This window comes from Bombus huntii, chromosome 1, assembly GCF_024542735.1.
Source record: "Bombus huntii isolate Logan2020A chromosome 1, iyBomHunt1.1, whole genome shotgun sequence".
Taxonomy (NCBI): Eukaryota; Metazoa; Arthropoda; class Insecta; order Hymenoptera; family Apidae; genus Bombus; species Bombus huntii.
Window position 1 is genome coordinate 15,287,487 of NC_066238.1, and position 16,131 is coordinate 15,303,617.

The 16,131-nt window shown below is 38.5% G+C and overlaps 4 protein-coding genes and 1 long non-coding RNA gene across 9 annotated transcripts; 2 read left to right on the plus strand and 3 right to left on the minus strand.

The window, feature by feature from the left end:
• Nucleotides 1-2: 2 nt before the first annotated feature.
• On the plus strand, nucleotides 3-2,198 carry LOC126866205 (leucine-rich repeat-containing protein 59). 2 transcript variants are annotated; one of them, XM_050619537.1, is made up of 6 exons: nucleotides 3-359; nucleotides 534-593; nucleotides 671-793; nucleotides 1,125-1,338; nucleotides 1,418-1,621; nucleotides 1,704-2,198. In XM_050619537.1, exons 1-6 carry the CDS (start codon nucleotides 270-272, stop codon nucleotides 1,982-1,984), a joined length of 972 nt encoding a protein of 323 aa, XP_050475494.1. In that variant the 5' UTR covers nucleotides 3-269; the 3' UTR covers nucleotides 1,985-2,198. The 2 variants fall into 2 exon arrangements, with proteins under 2 accessions (XP_050475494.1, XP_050475503.1); XM_050619546.1 differs by having other exon boundaries at nucleotides 10-359; nucleotides 1,421-1,621.
• LOC126866094 (uncharacterized) lies at nucleotides 2,141-6,100 on the minus strand. Of its 4 annotated transcripts, none has more exons than XM_050619260.1 (7): nucleotides 5,702-6,100; nucleotides 5,170-5,340; nucleotides 4,537-5,046; nucleotides 4,281-4,453; nucleotides 3,522-4,184; nucleotides 2,948-3,334; nucleotides 2,141-2,865 (listed from the first exon to the last, which is right to left on the minus strand). In XM_050619260.1, the coding sequence occupies exons 2-7, from the start codon at nucleotides 5,204-5,206 to the stop codon at nucleotides 2,308-2,310; spliced, it is 2,328 nt and encodes a 775-aa protein (XP_050475217.1). In that variant the 5' UTR covers nucleotides 5,207-5,340; nucleotides 5,702-6,100; the 3' UTR covers nucleotides 2,141-2,307. The 4 variants fall into 4 exon arrangements, with proteins under 4 accessions (XP_050475217.1, XP_050475197.1, XP_050475187.1 ...); XM_050619240.1 differs by having other exon boundaries at nucleotides 2,948-3,364; nucleotides 5,170-5,337; nucleotides 5,702-6,036; XM_050619230.1 differs by having other exon boundaries at nucleotides 2,948-3,364; nucleotides 5,702-6,035.
• Nucleotides 6,101-6,291: 191 nt separating this feature from the next.
• Nucleotides 6,292-7,856, minus strand: LOC126866262 (uncharacterized). Its single transcript, XM_050619624.1, has 5 exons — nucleotides 7,689-7,856; nucleotides 7,331-7,549; nucleotides 7,026-7,274; nucleotides 6,713-6,958; nucleotides 6,292-6,615 (listed from the first exon to the last, which is right to left on the minus strand). Exons 1-5 carry the CDS (start codon nucleotides 7,818-7,820, stop codon nucleotides 6,466-6,468), a joined length of 996 nt encoding a protein of 331 aa, XP_050475581.1. The 5' UTR covers nucleotides 7,821-7,856; the 3' UTR covers nucleotides 6,292-6,465.
• On the plus strand, nucleotides 7,342-16,025 carry LOC126866267 (uncharacterized). Its single transcript, XR_007689826.1, has 2 exons — nucleotides 7,342-7,486; nucleotides 15,812-16,025. It is a non-coding gene; the product is annotated as an uncharacterized LOC126866267 (long non-coding RNA).
• LOC126866258 (uncharacterized) lies at nucleotides 8,922-15,234 on the minus strand. Its single transcript, XM_050619609.1, has 13 exons — nucleotides 14,806-15,234; nucleotides 13,933-14,270; nucleotides 13,655-13,827; nucleotides 13,401-13,503; nucleotides 12,989-13,281; nucleotides 12,679-12,926; nucleotides 11,371-11,794; nucleotides 11,202-11,294; nucleotides 10,836-11,108; nucleotides 10,534-10,653; nucleotides 10,176-10,277; nucleotides 9,963-10,093; nucleotides 8,922-9,842 (listed from the first exon to the last, which is right to left on the minus strand). Exons 1-13 carry the CDS (start codon nucleotides 15,078-15,080, stop codon nucleotides 9,611-9,613), a joined length of 2,805 nt encoding a protein of 934 aa, XP_050475566.1. The 5' UTR covers nucleotides 15,081-15,234; the 3' UTR covers nucleotides 8,922-9,610.
• Nucleotides 16,026-16,131: the final 106 nt, after the last annotated feature.

The following is a 16,131-nucleotide window of genomic DNA, read 5'->3' on the forward strand; positions in this document are numbered from 1 at the left end:
GAAAATTGAAAATGACATATGCGTGGTCATTTTGTATTGGTCTTTATTAGCCACGTGTGTGCATACATATTTATTAAAAATTTGTTCATTACTAATAGTATGAAATTTTGTATCATTCAGTTGACAGATCAAAAAATATTTTACCGTTTTAATATGTGATATTAAATTTCCTCAACTTTGAGACAATATGTCCTTTACCAGAAGGTGACGCCACAAAAAATCATAAATACCAGACGTTTGTGTGTAATTAATTTTTTTCCAGTACCAAAATGAATTTAAAGAAAGTTAAAAGTAGATTAAAAGACGAAAAGCTAGATCTTAGTTTATGTGACCTTAAAGAAGTGCCTATTCGAGAAATTGTACGTTCAAAAACTTATACATACATATTTTACCTAATCTAACAAATGTCAGATAAATTATTAAATTTCATTTATATGTTTTATTTGATAACTTTAAATCGTTTTACGCTGTAAAACGTACATCACTGTATACATTAAACTAAAGTATTAAAATGTGTGTCTTATATTTCTCAGGCAACTATTAAAAAAGCAACACATTTGGATTTATCAAATAATCTTTTAACTTCTTTATCTGTAAGTTTTTTAATTTTGTTACTTTCACTTAGTGTAATATTACTTTTTAAAGTAATTTTATTAATAATTTATTTCAGAGTACTTTTGTTGACCTTAAGCAAATAGTCATACTAGATCTTAGTAGAAACATGTTGACAGAAATCCCTGAAAATTTTGGAGAACTGAAGCGACTGAAACATTTAGATCTTTATGCAAATCAAGTAAATCAAAACTATTACATCATAAATTTTTTAAATAAATCTAGATCATGTAAATAATAAGAGATTTGAGGCTTTCACAGCCTGAATTGTCACACTTGAGACTGTTCCATATATATTGTTTGAAGCTTTTGAATAAAAGCAGTGACAAAAGAAATTTCTTTCTCTAAAACTCAGTTTCAGTTTTTAGACCCTGGAGAAACTAATTGCAATGCTATCAAAACATCGGAAAGAAATTCCTTTAGGACATGGTTTTTATCTGAAAGACTGGAACAGTGTTAAACTGTGTTACAACAATGTTAAGCATGTAAATAATAGTAGAATGATCTTACAGATAAGCAGATTACCACTTAGTTTAAGCGAATTAAAAAGTTTAAGATGGTTAGATTTAAAGGAAAATCCTTTAACTCCTGCTGTGGCTAGTGTTGCTGGTCCTTGTAGTAATTTGAGTGAATGCCAAGCTTGTGCTCGTAACATTGTCACTTATTTGTCAAGTGTGAAACTTACTATCGAAGAAGAAAAATTACGGAGATTAAATGCCATTACAGGTAATGTTCAAAATTAAAATATACCAGTCTCTTAAAATAGCTCCTACATATTAGACGCTATTAACACATTTATTTATAGCAGATATGGAAACAGGTACTGTTCCAACAAAAAAAGGAGGGAGGAAAAAGAAGAAGAAGATATTGGATAAGAATAATAAGCAAAATTTAGATGAAAATGGATCTAATCAATCGAGCGAGGTATCACTAATAGATGAAGACAAAATAGAACCTCTGATAATCACGCACAATAGAAACCAAGCTGATAAAACACATGAAACTAAAGGTAACGTACCTAACAAGATGTGTTGTACCGAACAATTTAGAAATGCAAATAGTATTTTATAATATTTTGATTGATGTTCTAGGAAATGCACATCGATTTTTTATGTCCATGATCTCATGGCTTTTTTTGTTTGGTTTAGCACTCACATTGATGATTGTGATTCTTCCATTGTATTCGAAACAGTCAGAATTGTTTATAGAGTACATAGAATCTAAGACAGGTATACATTTAAAAGCATTTCAGAAATATAGTACCGATGTATTTGACTCTTTTATACAAGCAGTGATTAATATTTGCGATAATTTATACCATGCATATGAGAAAAATTTTAAAACAGAGATGGACATTCCAGCGAATAAATAAGCGTTTTATAAGATAAAACGATACGATCAAATGTATTGGGCATAATTACTTTTTGAAGTACAACTTATAAATAACGAATGAAATCTATCATCGTTGAAACTTATAAATTCGATCGTGTATCCGAATATTTACGGTACGTCATATTAGGATTACATATGCAAGTTAAAGAATGTTATTTATTTTAAAAAATAAAAGATTCTTATCAATACAGATATATTGAAATATACTACTTACTTTTAAATATACTAACGTATTATTTCTTTGGTCATATATTTGAATACGTGAACTGCGAATACACGTTTCTTTTCGAATTATTATTTATGCTACACATATTTTGTGAGATTTGTTTTATTTAATAATATCGACGATGTTGTCCTAGAGGGTGCTTTGCCAAGAGAGTTTTCCATTCTACTAATCAATTTTTGAAAGGTATTCATTCTCGAAGTATTTTGTTGTTCGCCAAAGTCATCCGATGAATCCTCTGTCTCGTTTAAAACTCGGCTATTCGTTTCGGTAACCGTTGAATCAACCGTTTTTGATCTTTTCCCGCTAACAAATCGATTCCACGCCTTTTTTTCGGGACTGATTTGAGATCTTGTTGCGTTTTCGTTATCTCTGTTATGTAGAACTTCCTTTTGTCGTGCCGTAAATTCTGCGAGTATAGCAACGTCGTCATACAAATCGTCAACTTGTTGATCAACAGGAAGACATCTAGGATAATGCGATTCGGGTCGTGGCATTTTATAATGCTCGTTATCTTCGAATGATTGCTGCGAGACGTCTAAGTTCTCGCAGAAAGCAGGCCGATCAGCATCCGTGCGAACGAGATTGTGAAAGAGATTTGATTTCTTTGTAATTTGCTGTAAATTCATTGAACATGTCTTTAAAAATAATGCTATCGAAGCAAGCGACATTAAAGGAAAAAAAATAAAACGGAAAGATTAAGAGATAGAAAATTCTTACTTGATGTGATTTATCGCGATACGCGACGTCATCATAAAATTCATCCGCATCGGTTACATTTTCGATTATCGGTGGTTTCACATAGATCGGCCTGGGAGGAGGTGGACAAGTATACTCTGATTGTTCTTCTTCGAAACGGTTAATTTCTTGCTCAACATTTATCAACTCAGATACGTCATCGTAGTAACTCGATGATTCGTGATTGTTTGCCAATGACAATGAAAGTTGCGAGAGCGGCGCCGGCGGCTGCGATGGAGAGGTCGCAGTTTTATGCTTCGTCTTTTTCTCAATTTTTCTCGGAGATTCCTTTTTACTTCTCACTCTGTCCAAAAACGATTTCTTTTGCGGTGACTTTGCCGATTCCTCCACTTTCTCCGTTGTTCGAACCTTGATCGATTTTGAGTTGCGAATTACAGTCTATATACGGAAGATGATGTAATTGTGAAATGCATACATAAATATAATATAAAAATGTAGATGATAGAGTAAGAAAAAAGAAAGAACGAGTAACAGAGCAGGTAAGAATAAAAAAACGAATAAAGAAATAAATGTGTGCAAAATATACTATAATCACCTCGCCGTGATCGTACGATAGAAATTTACTTTGTTCATCTACAACTTTATCTTTCAACGCTGCAATGTTATCGATGGTATCGTCATACGTTAATTCGTTTCGCGAGCCAATTGATTTTTTCGTAACAATTTCGAAATTTCCTTTTTTCCCTTTTTCATCAGATTCATGTTTGTTTTTGACGTTTGCGTATTGTATCGTCTCTCTAAAATCTTCGATCTTATGGTAAATATCGTCTTCCTCTTCGTCAGGAAGTTCGTAAGACGAATGTTGAGGGGACGGTATCGGTAATTTTCGGCAGATTCGAGCTGGTAACGGAGGAGGAGTTGAGGAATGTGGGCGAGAAGAAATAGAAACAATAGCTTCGGAAGGGCCAGTGGCAGGCGAAGGAATAGAAATATTGGCCGATTCGTGAGAATCATCCAGTCCTCTTCCTTCATTAGTATCTTCATTGGATCGATCAACGATTGGATCGGTCGAAGATTTATCGGGAAGCTCTTGCCTGCAACTCGAGTCTTCTTGGTCATTCGGTTGCTTGGTAGCACCATTTGCGACGATGTTCGTGTCCATTTGTTTTGTTGTCTCTTTATAATCATTCTTCCCGCCTCCTAATTCACAAATTTTCGTTACCCATTGTTCCATATCCTTCCGAGTTTTTGCAGAAAACTGAAATAACGTTGAACTTTACATTCAATTTATTAACCTTTTCATTTATTTCCATTTCTATATCTATAGTATATTTTATGAGAAATATTTGAGTACCTGGAAAGTTCTATTACCAGGACGGAAAATCTCAAAAGTAGATTCGCTTCGACGTTGGTCTCGAGGAATCGCATTTGGAGCAGCTCGTGCCATGTAGCCCTGAATTGGCAAAATCGTGCACGGCCGATTGTCACGATCGTTTCCGTAAATTAATAGATGCAATCCAACCAAACCTATCGCATTTGCATAGAAATTGCTCCGTTACATGCAATGTTTTGATCACATCGATATCGATCATCGAGAGAATTCAACTTACCAACCCAACAAGCTCGATATTGTTCGAAAACGAACAATTTCTTTCCTTCCTTCCTATAAAGAGGGCCACACATCTTACATTTACTTTTCGTTTCCGTTGCTGAGAAATTCGCGTAAATGTCCATCAGCGTATTTTCAACCTCTTCTCCTTTACTTTGAATATTATCGATCGTTTCATGAGTCGAGAGTACAATAGTATTATTCGTCGATTCGACACCCTGAAAGGTCTCGTAATAATCTTGTTGTTGCTGTGGCTTTTGCATCTCATGGTATTCCTCTGCTCCTACGTATTCTTGAAGCTCGGTTTCCGTTTTCAGTGTAGCTGCCATCAAACCTTTCGATCCGGTTGCGTTCATATTTAAATACGGTTCTGGAGATGCCGGTCTTCCGATTCTCTCTATTACGAACATCGTTAGCGTATCTTTCGAACGTACCAATAGATTGTCTCGAATGTTCTCTAATTTCAATGGGAGTTTTACATCGTGGAGACATTCCAAAAATTGCACTACATCTATCGTGAATAAATATACGTATGTAGTTTCATGTCGATCCGGTCGATGTTGATTAAAACGATTACAGTAATAAATATATATATACATAATATATATGTGACGTCTGTTAACATTTCATTTACCTCGAAGAATAGCAGTAAGCTCCGCGTTGAGCCCCATCGTAATTTCGTTCCTTATTCGATTTTCCTCTCTTTCTCGATCGTTGATCTCTCGGATAAAAAAATATGTTTCCTAGCAACGATTTCGCATCGACTCTTTCAGTATATGTAATAGTTATCGAACCATCACTCCTACTGAAATTCATCAGGAAATGTGGTTAAATAAGATAAGTGATAAGAAAGGAAGAATGAATAATAATTTTGTGTCATGTTCAACGGAATTTGCTTTCATTAATTATGATTTCGAGTTTGACACTTTTGTAGCATAGGACTTCTGATCGATTCGATCTGATTCGATATGATTTGCCGTACCTTCTCCCTTTTAAAGGACTAGTGACGTTAATCCCAATGTCATTGATCGAGCAAACGAAACAACATCGTTTAATGACGTTCTTAAACATTTACGTTTGTTCTAACATTCGAATAAAATACAAATGATAAGCAAATCCTGAGTCGTGGTTATCGTATGACGGAATCGATGGTCAAACAATCTCACCTGTAAGTTTCTTGCTGTGTCTACTGCCGTATCTTAAATCGTTTCAAATCGTCGTATCGAGGAACGGTTGATATTTATCTGATTTTGCTTCATTTTTCGCGATAAACATTACGCAGATTCTCTTAAGTTTTCTCACTTGTGCTGCTCGACTCGATCGCTATTATCAATCGACAACTTTATTGCCCAAACGAAATCTTTTTAAAGAGTATCTTCTGGACGCAGAAAATGTACAATTACCTCTCGATGTAAGCTCGTTAAGATTCAACGAGCTGAACTGCACGTGGGAGCAACCGAAGGCGGCTCCCGCAAAGACTGTCTCGTTGACTGTCGCTGTCGTTCGTTAACGCTACTCGCTGGAATCTTTCCTCCCTCTCTTTCTTTTACTCTCGTTCTGTCATACATATATACATACAATGTTCCTCTGAACGATTGACTCACTCTATTTCAACCGTTCCCTTTTGCTGTAATAACCTTCTGTCTTCGTCACGTTTTATTCTCCTTGCTTCATGCTTTCCTTTTCTCGATCGTGACTTGACGCAGCGCGATATGTTTTAATTGATCATTCCAATTGGCGGAGTAAGAAAACCAGTGAGAAACAAACATAGCTACTCGCATAGCATACTCTACGACGTGTTCTTTTTTTTTCTCTATGAATTTCGACCAATTTCGTGACGTAAAATGCTTCGATTCGATATTACTTTATTTTACTGATAAATCTAGAACCAGTACAAAAAAGGGTATAGAGGAAAAATTTGATTCCGTTTTTAATGAGTTTCCCAAGGTGCTTTGCCGCGCGTTTTTTCCAATGGTTTCACGTAAAGATCCGTTGCGATTTCTGACATCTCCGGGTACGGGTCGGCTTTAGCTTGTTCCATTTCCTTGTCCACTGCTTTGTACGTGCTTTTCCTAATTTCCTAATGCACAGGGAGTGGGTTGGGATCAAGCGAGAGTGAAAAGAAGAGGAAGGGGTAACGGACGGAAGGTGAGGCGGACACGCGCGTGCGGTCTTACAAGAATTTCCGCTTCGGTTTTCACACCATTCTCCACGAGCAGTTTGGTCAATAACTCGATAGGATCTCGTTCAGCTTGTATTTTCTTCACTTCGTCTCTGGTACGATAAGAGGTGCCAGGATCGCTCATGCTGTGACCAAAGTATCGATAGGTGACCATCTCAAGAAGAATCGGACCGTTCCTAAGAGCGTAGTCTCTAGCAAATTTCACAGCTTCGCGAACATCCATCACTCTCATGCCATCTACCTGAAATAAGAAAAACACGCGAAAGAAACGAACGCGTTGCTCTTCTTTGTTCTCCACTCTTCCTTACCTTCACCCCTGGAATTAGATCTCCTCGCGTGTAGAAGTTGGTGTTAGCCGAATGCCTCTGCACTACCGTTCCCATCGCGTACTTATTATTTTCGCATACAAATACCACCGGCAGATTCCATAATTTCGACATGTTATATGCTTCGTAGATTTGACCCTGAGACGCAGCACCATCCCCATAAAATGCCCAAGCAACTCCACCCGTGCCATTGTATTTTTGAGCGAATCCCAACCCAGCGCCAACCGGTATCTATCAAGTAGACGCTAATTTGCCGATCAAGAAGGACAAGCGTTACACTTCTCTACCTGACCGCCGACGATCCCGTCGCCTCCGAAAAATTGATTCCCGTACATGTGCATAGATCCACCTTTTCCTTTCGAAATTCCAGTCCTACGACCCATCAGCTCCGCGAATATTTCTCGTGCCGATACACCGAATACCACTGCGAAACCATGACATCGGTAAGCTGTGATCAAACTGTCCTTTTCCATTATCGACATCTTTGTACCAACGGCTACTGCTTCCTGCGCAAACACATAGTTCTCTTTTTTACAGATGGTTCCTCTCTTCCCTCTCTTTCGCTCTCTTCTCCTTTCTTTTTCTGTTATCGTCGCCCTCGCGATGACGCGACGTCCGGTTAATCCGGCTAATCGTAAATTCTACCTGACCAGAATATAAATGAAGGAAACCGTTGATCAAGCGCAATCTATATAATTCCGCCGCCTTGTTTTCCATTCGTCTGATGTAGATCATCGTTTTCAACGCGTAAGTTGCTTCTTCTTCGTTCATTGTCATTTTCTCCGAGGGTCCGCTCTCCAAACGATACAATTCATATTTCTAAGCAACACAAGAAAAGCACGTGTTCGTTCCATTGTTGTCTGAACCGGTGTCTAAATGAAGATCTTTCTTATCGGTTAAAAAAAAAACGAATAATTATTAAAAAAGACGCAACAACAAAAGGATCAACTCGAAAGTATTACCGCCATTTTTATACAATTTTTGCAGATCGAATCAGAGCTGCTATTTGCCAACTAACCAAACCCCAATCAGGGCACAGAAATTCACCTGAATTCCAGGCGATTTTACTTTTACTTTCATCTATTACTTTGGGTTCCCTTGAACAATCCGTAATATTGTCAATATTCCAATGTTTTCAACAAAGACGTAGTCTGTCAAGAAATATTGACAATATTGTATTGACAATACATATCGATTCGTCTTCTAATTGAGAACATTGAAATATTGACAATATATATTGATAGCCTGACGGCACCTTTATACTATATATATATATACTATATACTATATTATGTACTATACTATATATATGTATATTATGTAATATATGGATATGTATTTCGTAAGTTTTCTTTTAATCGTTTGTATGCATGTGCATTATTTGACGAATAAAATCAAACGATTGTTATTGTCTTAGGTGAAGTGGAAAACGAGGAGCCCCCAGTAATTCCACCAAATCATCCTAATTGCTGTCTCGTTATTGGCGTTATTCAAGAGTATAGAAACTGCAAATTGCGATTTTTTACCGTTTCCGACACCACATTTTTAGTTACGTTTCTTCGTTGAGAAAAAAAGAGATATCGAAGATTCAGACGACTTCTCAATAATCTCAAGAGATACATTCTTCTTCTATTTAGCTACCATTTAGTTATAACGTCTCGTTGTTTCATATGCCGAAGATTTAATTCGAGATTCATTATTTTTGTCGTTCATCGATTTGGATTAAGATTGCCGTCCGATGTTTCCTGTGTTAAACATCGATGAAAGTTTCAAGCGATGATTTCGTAATTTTCTCAAACATTAATCAAAATTGCAATTTTCGTATCATCGTAAATATCGTTCTACGGATCGAAGAAGATTGGAAACAAATGCGAAACGTAATTGTAACTTTTTCTTTTATTGGTAGTTCTTCTGTTTCAGTTTCATTTTTCCAAACAGGTTACTTTCGAAATCACATTTGCAACACCTTTTCAGCCGTATTCGACGCTAGAAGACGATTCACTGGTGGCAATTTCCTTAACTCGCATCCAAACGTACAAATGCATAGTTCATATATCCACATTTACATCCTTCAATTCCATTCCCATAGATTCCATAAATACCATGGATCTCATAGCAACCAACATTACATATAATTGTACGTATAAATTATACGCTAACAGGCTCTCAATGAAAACGAAACTCTGTTTGCTGTCAACTTTCTCTCCTTTCTCGTTATTCGTATAACAGCACGCCACACGCTATTCTTCTAACTTCTTTTATTTCCATACTGCGAAATTTTCCATTTGATTTGTCATATTCAGAATATCTAAAGAGATTATCGTCACCGATAAATATAATATGTATAATATGCGGAACCATTACTGCGACTTTATTAAACTTTCAATACTACGAATAATTGATTTATTTTGTATGTTTGACCGCAACCGGTGTGCTTTGAACATTTCGTGTTGGATATTTTCGTACAATCTTGATTTTAAATAGCTAGAAATTCGAAAAAAGGTCAGAAACGATATATCTTCGAGCGAACAACGTCTCGAACATGTGTAAGCGTCCCGGTAATTATCTTAAACGATATCAAAGAGCGAGCTGTACACATTGGATGGTGATCCGACAGGATGTAATAGACGAGACGTCTTCCTCGATGCCCAGTATCGGTGGCCTGTCTTTGATCGCGTCTGCTTCTTCGCTTCCTCGTAATTCTCGCTATCGATGGAATCCTCCAGACGAATAAGACGCGCCGCTCTAGCAACAATCGGTGACCTCAAAATCGACGAAGTAGCATGGCTCCATTCCTCGCTATATGTCGATAAGTATAAAACAATTTAATGAGAATGACAAAGACATTTAGGTGATTCACGAAAAGAAAAAGAAATCGATCTAAAGAAGAAGAAATCGAATTAACGAGATGAGAATTACCGGGGCAGAGATTCGATGTTGAGCGAGTTAGTCAATGTGGACGAAGATCTCTTTTGCTTCGGCTCTGTATGCAACGTGGACGCTTTGAATTCGGATTGCGGTGAAAAGATCGAGCGTATCGCTTCTAATTCCTGGATGTTTCAAAATAGCGATCATATGTATTGTAATGTAAAATTACAAGTACTTATATTAATACTTATAATAGTTAGCTACCTTTTTCCGTGACAAAGTTGCGTATAGAGGTGTGTTCGAAGGATTCGCACTATTCTTTTGCTTTCGCCACGTTTTAACGTCCAACTTTGCATTTTCGAATACCTGTAGATATATGGACGTACAATATCGGTTAAAGTATCGGCTAACGATAAAATCAGGATGTGAAATTGCGTATTAAGCAAAAAGAGTCAACGGAAGATGAGTAGCTGTACATTTAAATAAATTAAGCATATTGAAAAATTGAAATTTCGCTTTCTACCAATACGCGATTACCACTGCAAACTCATGCGTGGTTAAAACGCGAACGTAAACGTTTCTGTTTCTATCCATCATCGTGAATGGAGCATGCTTCCTCTACCTGCAATCCAGTCGCCTCCTCCCAACTGGCGCATCGTTTGTGCCGTGGACAAATCTGATTTTCTTGTACGCTTTTCGATAACGAGGAGTACGTATGTGCCATTATACGCTCGATCTCTACCTACAAGTAGAGAAGAGAAACCAAGAGCGCGTGAAGTATTCTTCCAATTCAAATGTTAAGAAGTTCATACGCACAGTTGATTGTATACGTATATTTGTTGCGATGGAGATTCTCGAAATGAAAAGGAAGATATAGTAAGATAGAGTAGTCGAGTTAAAAATATTTAAAAAGGCGAAACCAACCTTGACACGCTTTGCTCGTTTTTGTGCGCCTGTTTGCAAGGATTGCCGAATCGACTGATCGATGACGGACTCCTGCTTCGATCGCTGTTGCGCTTTCGGATCGCCGAACAAACCCTTCGATTCTGCTACTTTGATCATAAACAGCGAGTCGAATTGCACCATTTCTTTTCGTTTTATTACCACGAGAAAGCATCCTGGATTTAACATATCACTAACGTTCTCTCCGTAAATATCGTCGATGCTGCTCACTTCGAAGAGATCGCTGTCTGGGATCTTATATTTTAAGAAAAATCTTTCAACGAGCTTATGAAAGGAAGCGCGGATAGAACCTATCGTACTGCTATATTACATCAAGGTAAACCTTACGGTAATGTTCGCGGACAGTGTCGAGGTATGATCGTCTTTTCGCAATTCCTCATCCATCTTGACCAATTTCGATGATTCCTTCGGCGCTTTCCTCTGCGATAAATAACGAAGCACGTTATAACCGATACGAACTAGCAAGCTAAAAGCAATGAGTTTATGGATATCTTACCGGATGTTCGCGAATATACTTCTCCATGGCCATCCGATTAACGCAGTCTACCACCTGCCGAACCATCTCCGTTGTCTCTGAAGGTAAAATCGTGTGCACTTCGTATACGACGAATTGTACATTCGGCCTGGTCAAAGTATATTTCAAAGTGGACATTTGATCGGTCAAGAAAGTACGCCACTGTTCATGATCGTTATAATTCTTTTCGTCCTCGCAATTGTTATCCTGTCGTTCGTAGTTGTCGTCAATGTCGTCGTGAAGGCTGTTAGTATGGCCATCCGTTAACGATTCGAGAAGATCCACGTCTCCACCTCGTGCCACTGCAAGATCGACGATATCTCTGACCCCTGTGTAGGTACACGATGGCACCGCTAACACTACGGTGGCCCTCTCTGATTCGCTCGTCGTCAGATGAGACGCGTATCTAAGGAAATATAAATCATTCGTGTCTTAAAACGTTTCGTTTAACAGATCCAATGCGAAGTTTTATACATCGACGAAACGCGTGTATTTGAGTCATGTCCGCACTGAACGAGGCACGTTCGTCGCCACGTTGCACATATTCGTGCGACGGGTATACTTCCGTGGGGGCCCCGTTACCAACGGGGTTGGGGTATGGTGACGCTCTTCTTGTTCGAGTTAACACGTTCGTCGCCCAGCGTGTTTCGGCTATGTTTCCTGCGGGGCCCAAATCCGACCGTGGCTTCCTCAATATTCGAACTCGATGAAATTCTATTTATAATTTTTTTTCTAAAATTCACTACTTCGTCATCACTACTCTCCTCACTTTCAAATATATCTTCATATATATCTTCACACTGTTTACTGAACATTTTAAGGATGAAAAAATCACTGATGTACGTCTCACAAGTATGCTTCTCGACTAAATCAAAGATCTGAGATATCTGCCATGAGATCCTTCGGAATACTCTAGCTGGAAAGTTTATCGCTTTCTCCATTTCAGAACTAAATATATTTGTCGGAGATGAAAGAACATCGAGATTTCCCATCTGGAATGTTGGGAAAAGACCCAATACCCTAGTCCAGACTTTTACCATAGCTACACTTAAGTAATAAAAATAAGAAATAGTTTTAATGTTCCAATCTGGCCTTATGACGATGGGTTCGGGCTCGAAGTGACATAGCGGGTCACTGGACGTAGCCACGGTCGGATTTGGGCCCCGCAGGAAACATAGCCGAAACACGCTGGGCGACGAACGTGTTAACTCGAAAATATCGAGTCTACGAATGAATAAAAAGATACTTTTAATAAAACTCATACTCAATAAAAAGAAATTGGAAAGATACTTTTCGGAGAAGACGCGACACCGTTGCAAGGTGATGCCGAGGTTTTTCAGGTAAGTCTCGTACTCGCAACGACGATCGCCAGCTCCAAAGGCCAGGAGTTTACCAGCGTGCTCGATATCGGCCAAAAGACCAGCCAGATATCCAGTGTGTCGAGGCGCGAGGGAATGCGTTAAAATGACCGGGCCGTAGACTCGACCGACGCGAATCGCCTGTACCAACGCTGCAGCGCCAATACACAATGATCTTTCCTGTTCATTCGAACGAGCCATCGTTAAAGTTAAAGCATCTTCTTGGTTTCTCGGCTACCTACCAGAAATACGAAACGGTGATCACGAACGATACTGGAAACAGCCAGCATTTCCCGCATGCTTTCGTGTAAATGAACCATCTTCGGACAAATAGGATCGAACGCATACTCATTCTCTTCAAGTTCTACCTTCGCTCCTTTGCTTTCGCAATACGTCAATTTCAGTTTCGACATTTCCTCCAGGAATTCTATCTTGTTGACGATTTTCATGCTGTTTATCCATCCGGAAGCGATCCTAGCTTGTACACCCCAAGCGACGCCTTCGATGACGCGCAATCGGCTCGGCAACAATTCATCTTCCAGATTTGGAATATAACAGTAATAATAAATACATACATAGACGCTGTTTTCTTTAGCTAGATACTCATTGTCAGTCTCTACCAAAGTTCTATCACGTCGGAGGAAAAATATTCACCGAGGTTGAGGGCAGAGCCGCGGATCCGTAGCCTGGAAATACTTGCCGCGAGGCGAGTCTTCACATTCAGAAGAGCGTTCTCGACATCCGCTAAGCCAGCAGCCTGATACGTACAATTTCAACGTGTCGAATACATTTTCAATACACGCGTACATATGCAGGGGTGGAGATCGGTAACAGAGAGACAAGTAGAGTAAAAGGTGAAAAAGCGCGGGAGAATGAAACGAAGCAAAAGGAGAAAAAAGAAATCCTACCTCAAAGATCTTCTCGCGTTCTTCGAAATTGGCGGTCTCGAACTGTGGCTTCGCAAATTTTCTTCCTTGTAAATCGTACAGCAACAACCAAACGATCTTTTCTCGATCTTTGATCGCGTTATTGTGCTGCCAAAATCCTATATCCTCCAAGGCACGAACGAATATCTTTTTGTCTAAATTATACGAAAGAACAGAAAATTATGGAATGCGACGAGAGAAAAATTCGAACGTGAAATTCGTAATCGGATGAGAACGCGTGGACTCGTTCCTCGACTTACATCTGAGAACGTCGTAGACAAGTCCAAACACACGACGCATCTCGGCCTCGTCCGAGTACATAGGAGAAGGCTGCACTTTCCGAAGAACTTTCGCGGCTAACAGAATATCGTTAACGCGCCAACCTGGTTGAACGCATGATTCTATCATCGAACCACTGATCCTATCGACGCTCATCAACGATCCTCCCTTCGATTCTTCGCTTCCATATTTTCTAGGCTTAACCATCGTCAAACTGTGTCCATGCTTCTTTGGCTCCCATTCCCAATCGTTCTTCTTTCGATTCCTTTCCGCTTCCAACTTCGTTTCCACTTCCGTCCCCAATCCGGTTTCTTCGACCCTTCGGTTTCATTACTACTTATGTATACACCATTCCCTTATTGTCATTGAATTAGGTTCACGACAGGGTTTCGCGAAACGCGTCTTACTTACTTCTCCATTATTTGTAGTTTTCGTTTGTTTGTACTTTTGTACAAAGATCAAAACGTACTATCGACATGGTCCGATTAATTCGAATCTCTCTACAGTTTCAGCCATACGGAACGAACATGAGCGTGTCAAGATTAATGGTTAAAAAGGAAAATCAAGTCGAATGCGCACAGTCCAAAATTAAATCGACAAAATATAGAAACAGATCGATCGATATTGAACGAATTCAGGTTGGAAAAGAAAAGCGACATTCGTATCGTTATTTGAATTTGCAAAGCGCAGGTTACGTATCTAAGGCCATAAAATGATTAACAACTATTTATAAGTAGAAGCAACCTCTTCGAGTAGGAGTAACTGATCGATGTGCACGCGTTTTTGACGATCCTTTTCAAGTGAAAACTCATTCGTAAACTCATCGTTTACGGCCGTAAAGATAGCTTCATTACCTTCTTTTTACAAAATCGACGTCGCATTCTCTTTGCAGTTCAACCAGTCGATAATAGACTCGGTAACGCCAGTCTTCGTTGCTCGGTAAAATCAGGTCTTCTAAGTTTTCGTTAAATTCATCGTTGCGAAGTTGACCGTAATTTTCTTTCCAACTTGCCAATAAGATACGAAAGATCTTAGAGTATTCCTCGAACATGTTCCTTTTGCGAGAACAGATGTTTAGCTTTAAACAACCGTCTAATTTCGCATCTTCATCGTCCTCTTTATTATTCATACTGTACGAGTCTCTCGTCTTCGTTAGAAACGATCTTTTCCTTTTAACGAGAAAATGTAAACGATGAAAATTAATTTACTTTTTTATGCGAAATATCCCTGCTTTCTTAAGTCTTGGCAGTCTCAAACTGTAATACTTAGAAGTAAAAGGTAAATATGTAATGTGTGACGAATTAAAAAAAGGACCAAGAGTTTAGAGGAAAAAGATGTAGAAATAGTTAGCAAAGAGGGAGAAGGAATAATAATGACGATTGTAAAAGAGAATAAAACATACATAAAGTAATATAACACAATTGAGAGATTGAAAAATAGAAATAAAGATAATAATAATAACGTCAATTAACTTACCGGAAGATGGAAAAAATATAAGGCGAAAAAGAGCAGAAAACGCAGGTTAAGTGTAGAACGAGAGATATGGTATGGCGGGCACGCGGTCGAATACCACAGGCCTTAAAGAGGAGAACAAAGAAAGTACAAGAACGTCCCGCGCCGCAACGTCGCGTGATTCGGTAATATCTTTCTCGATATCGCGTCTATCAGTTTACATGAGTATAAACGAAAATCGCAATTCGCAATGAGCCGATCACGATAAGTCGACCTCCTCGGCAATTCTTCTCAGCCTGTTTCGTGTCTCTTCCGTGCATCACCCCATTTATTCCGTACATTCTCTATCAAATATCCATGTATACTTAGATATATACTATATACGTGTATGTACATATATGTTTGTAGATAACCGAATGGATAACTGGAGCGTCGCACAACATGTCACAAACAGACCAATAAATGTCAAAACGGTACGTACTTGTTGGTACGAACTTGAACCTATCCTTGCAGATTTCTAGAACGATAATCATAAAGGTGAAATTTGTTAATCATTACGAAAAGAGAGGAAGAAAAAACGGAGAAGGAGGAAAGGAAGATAGCAAGAAAGAAAGAAAGAAAGCAAGCAACGAAATGAACGGAAGAAAATATTTTTACTTATTATCTTAATCCATTTAGAATATAAAAAATGGATTAGGTTTGATTGTAAACTTTCAAAGAATAGACTA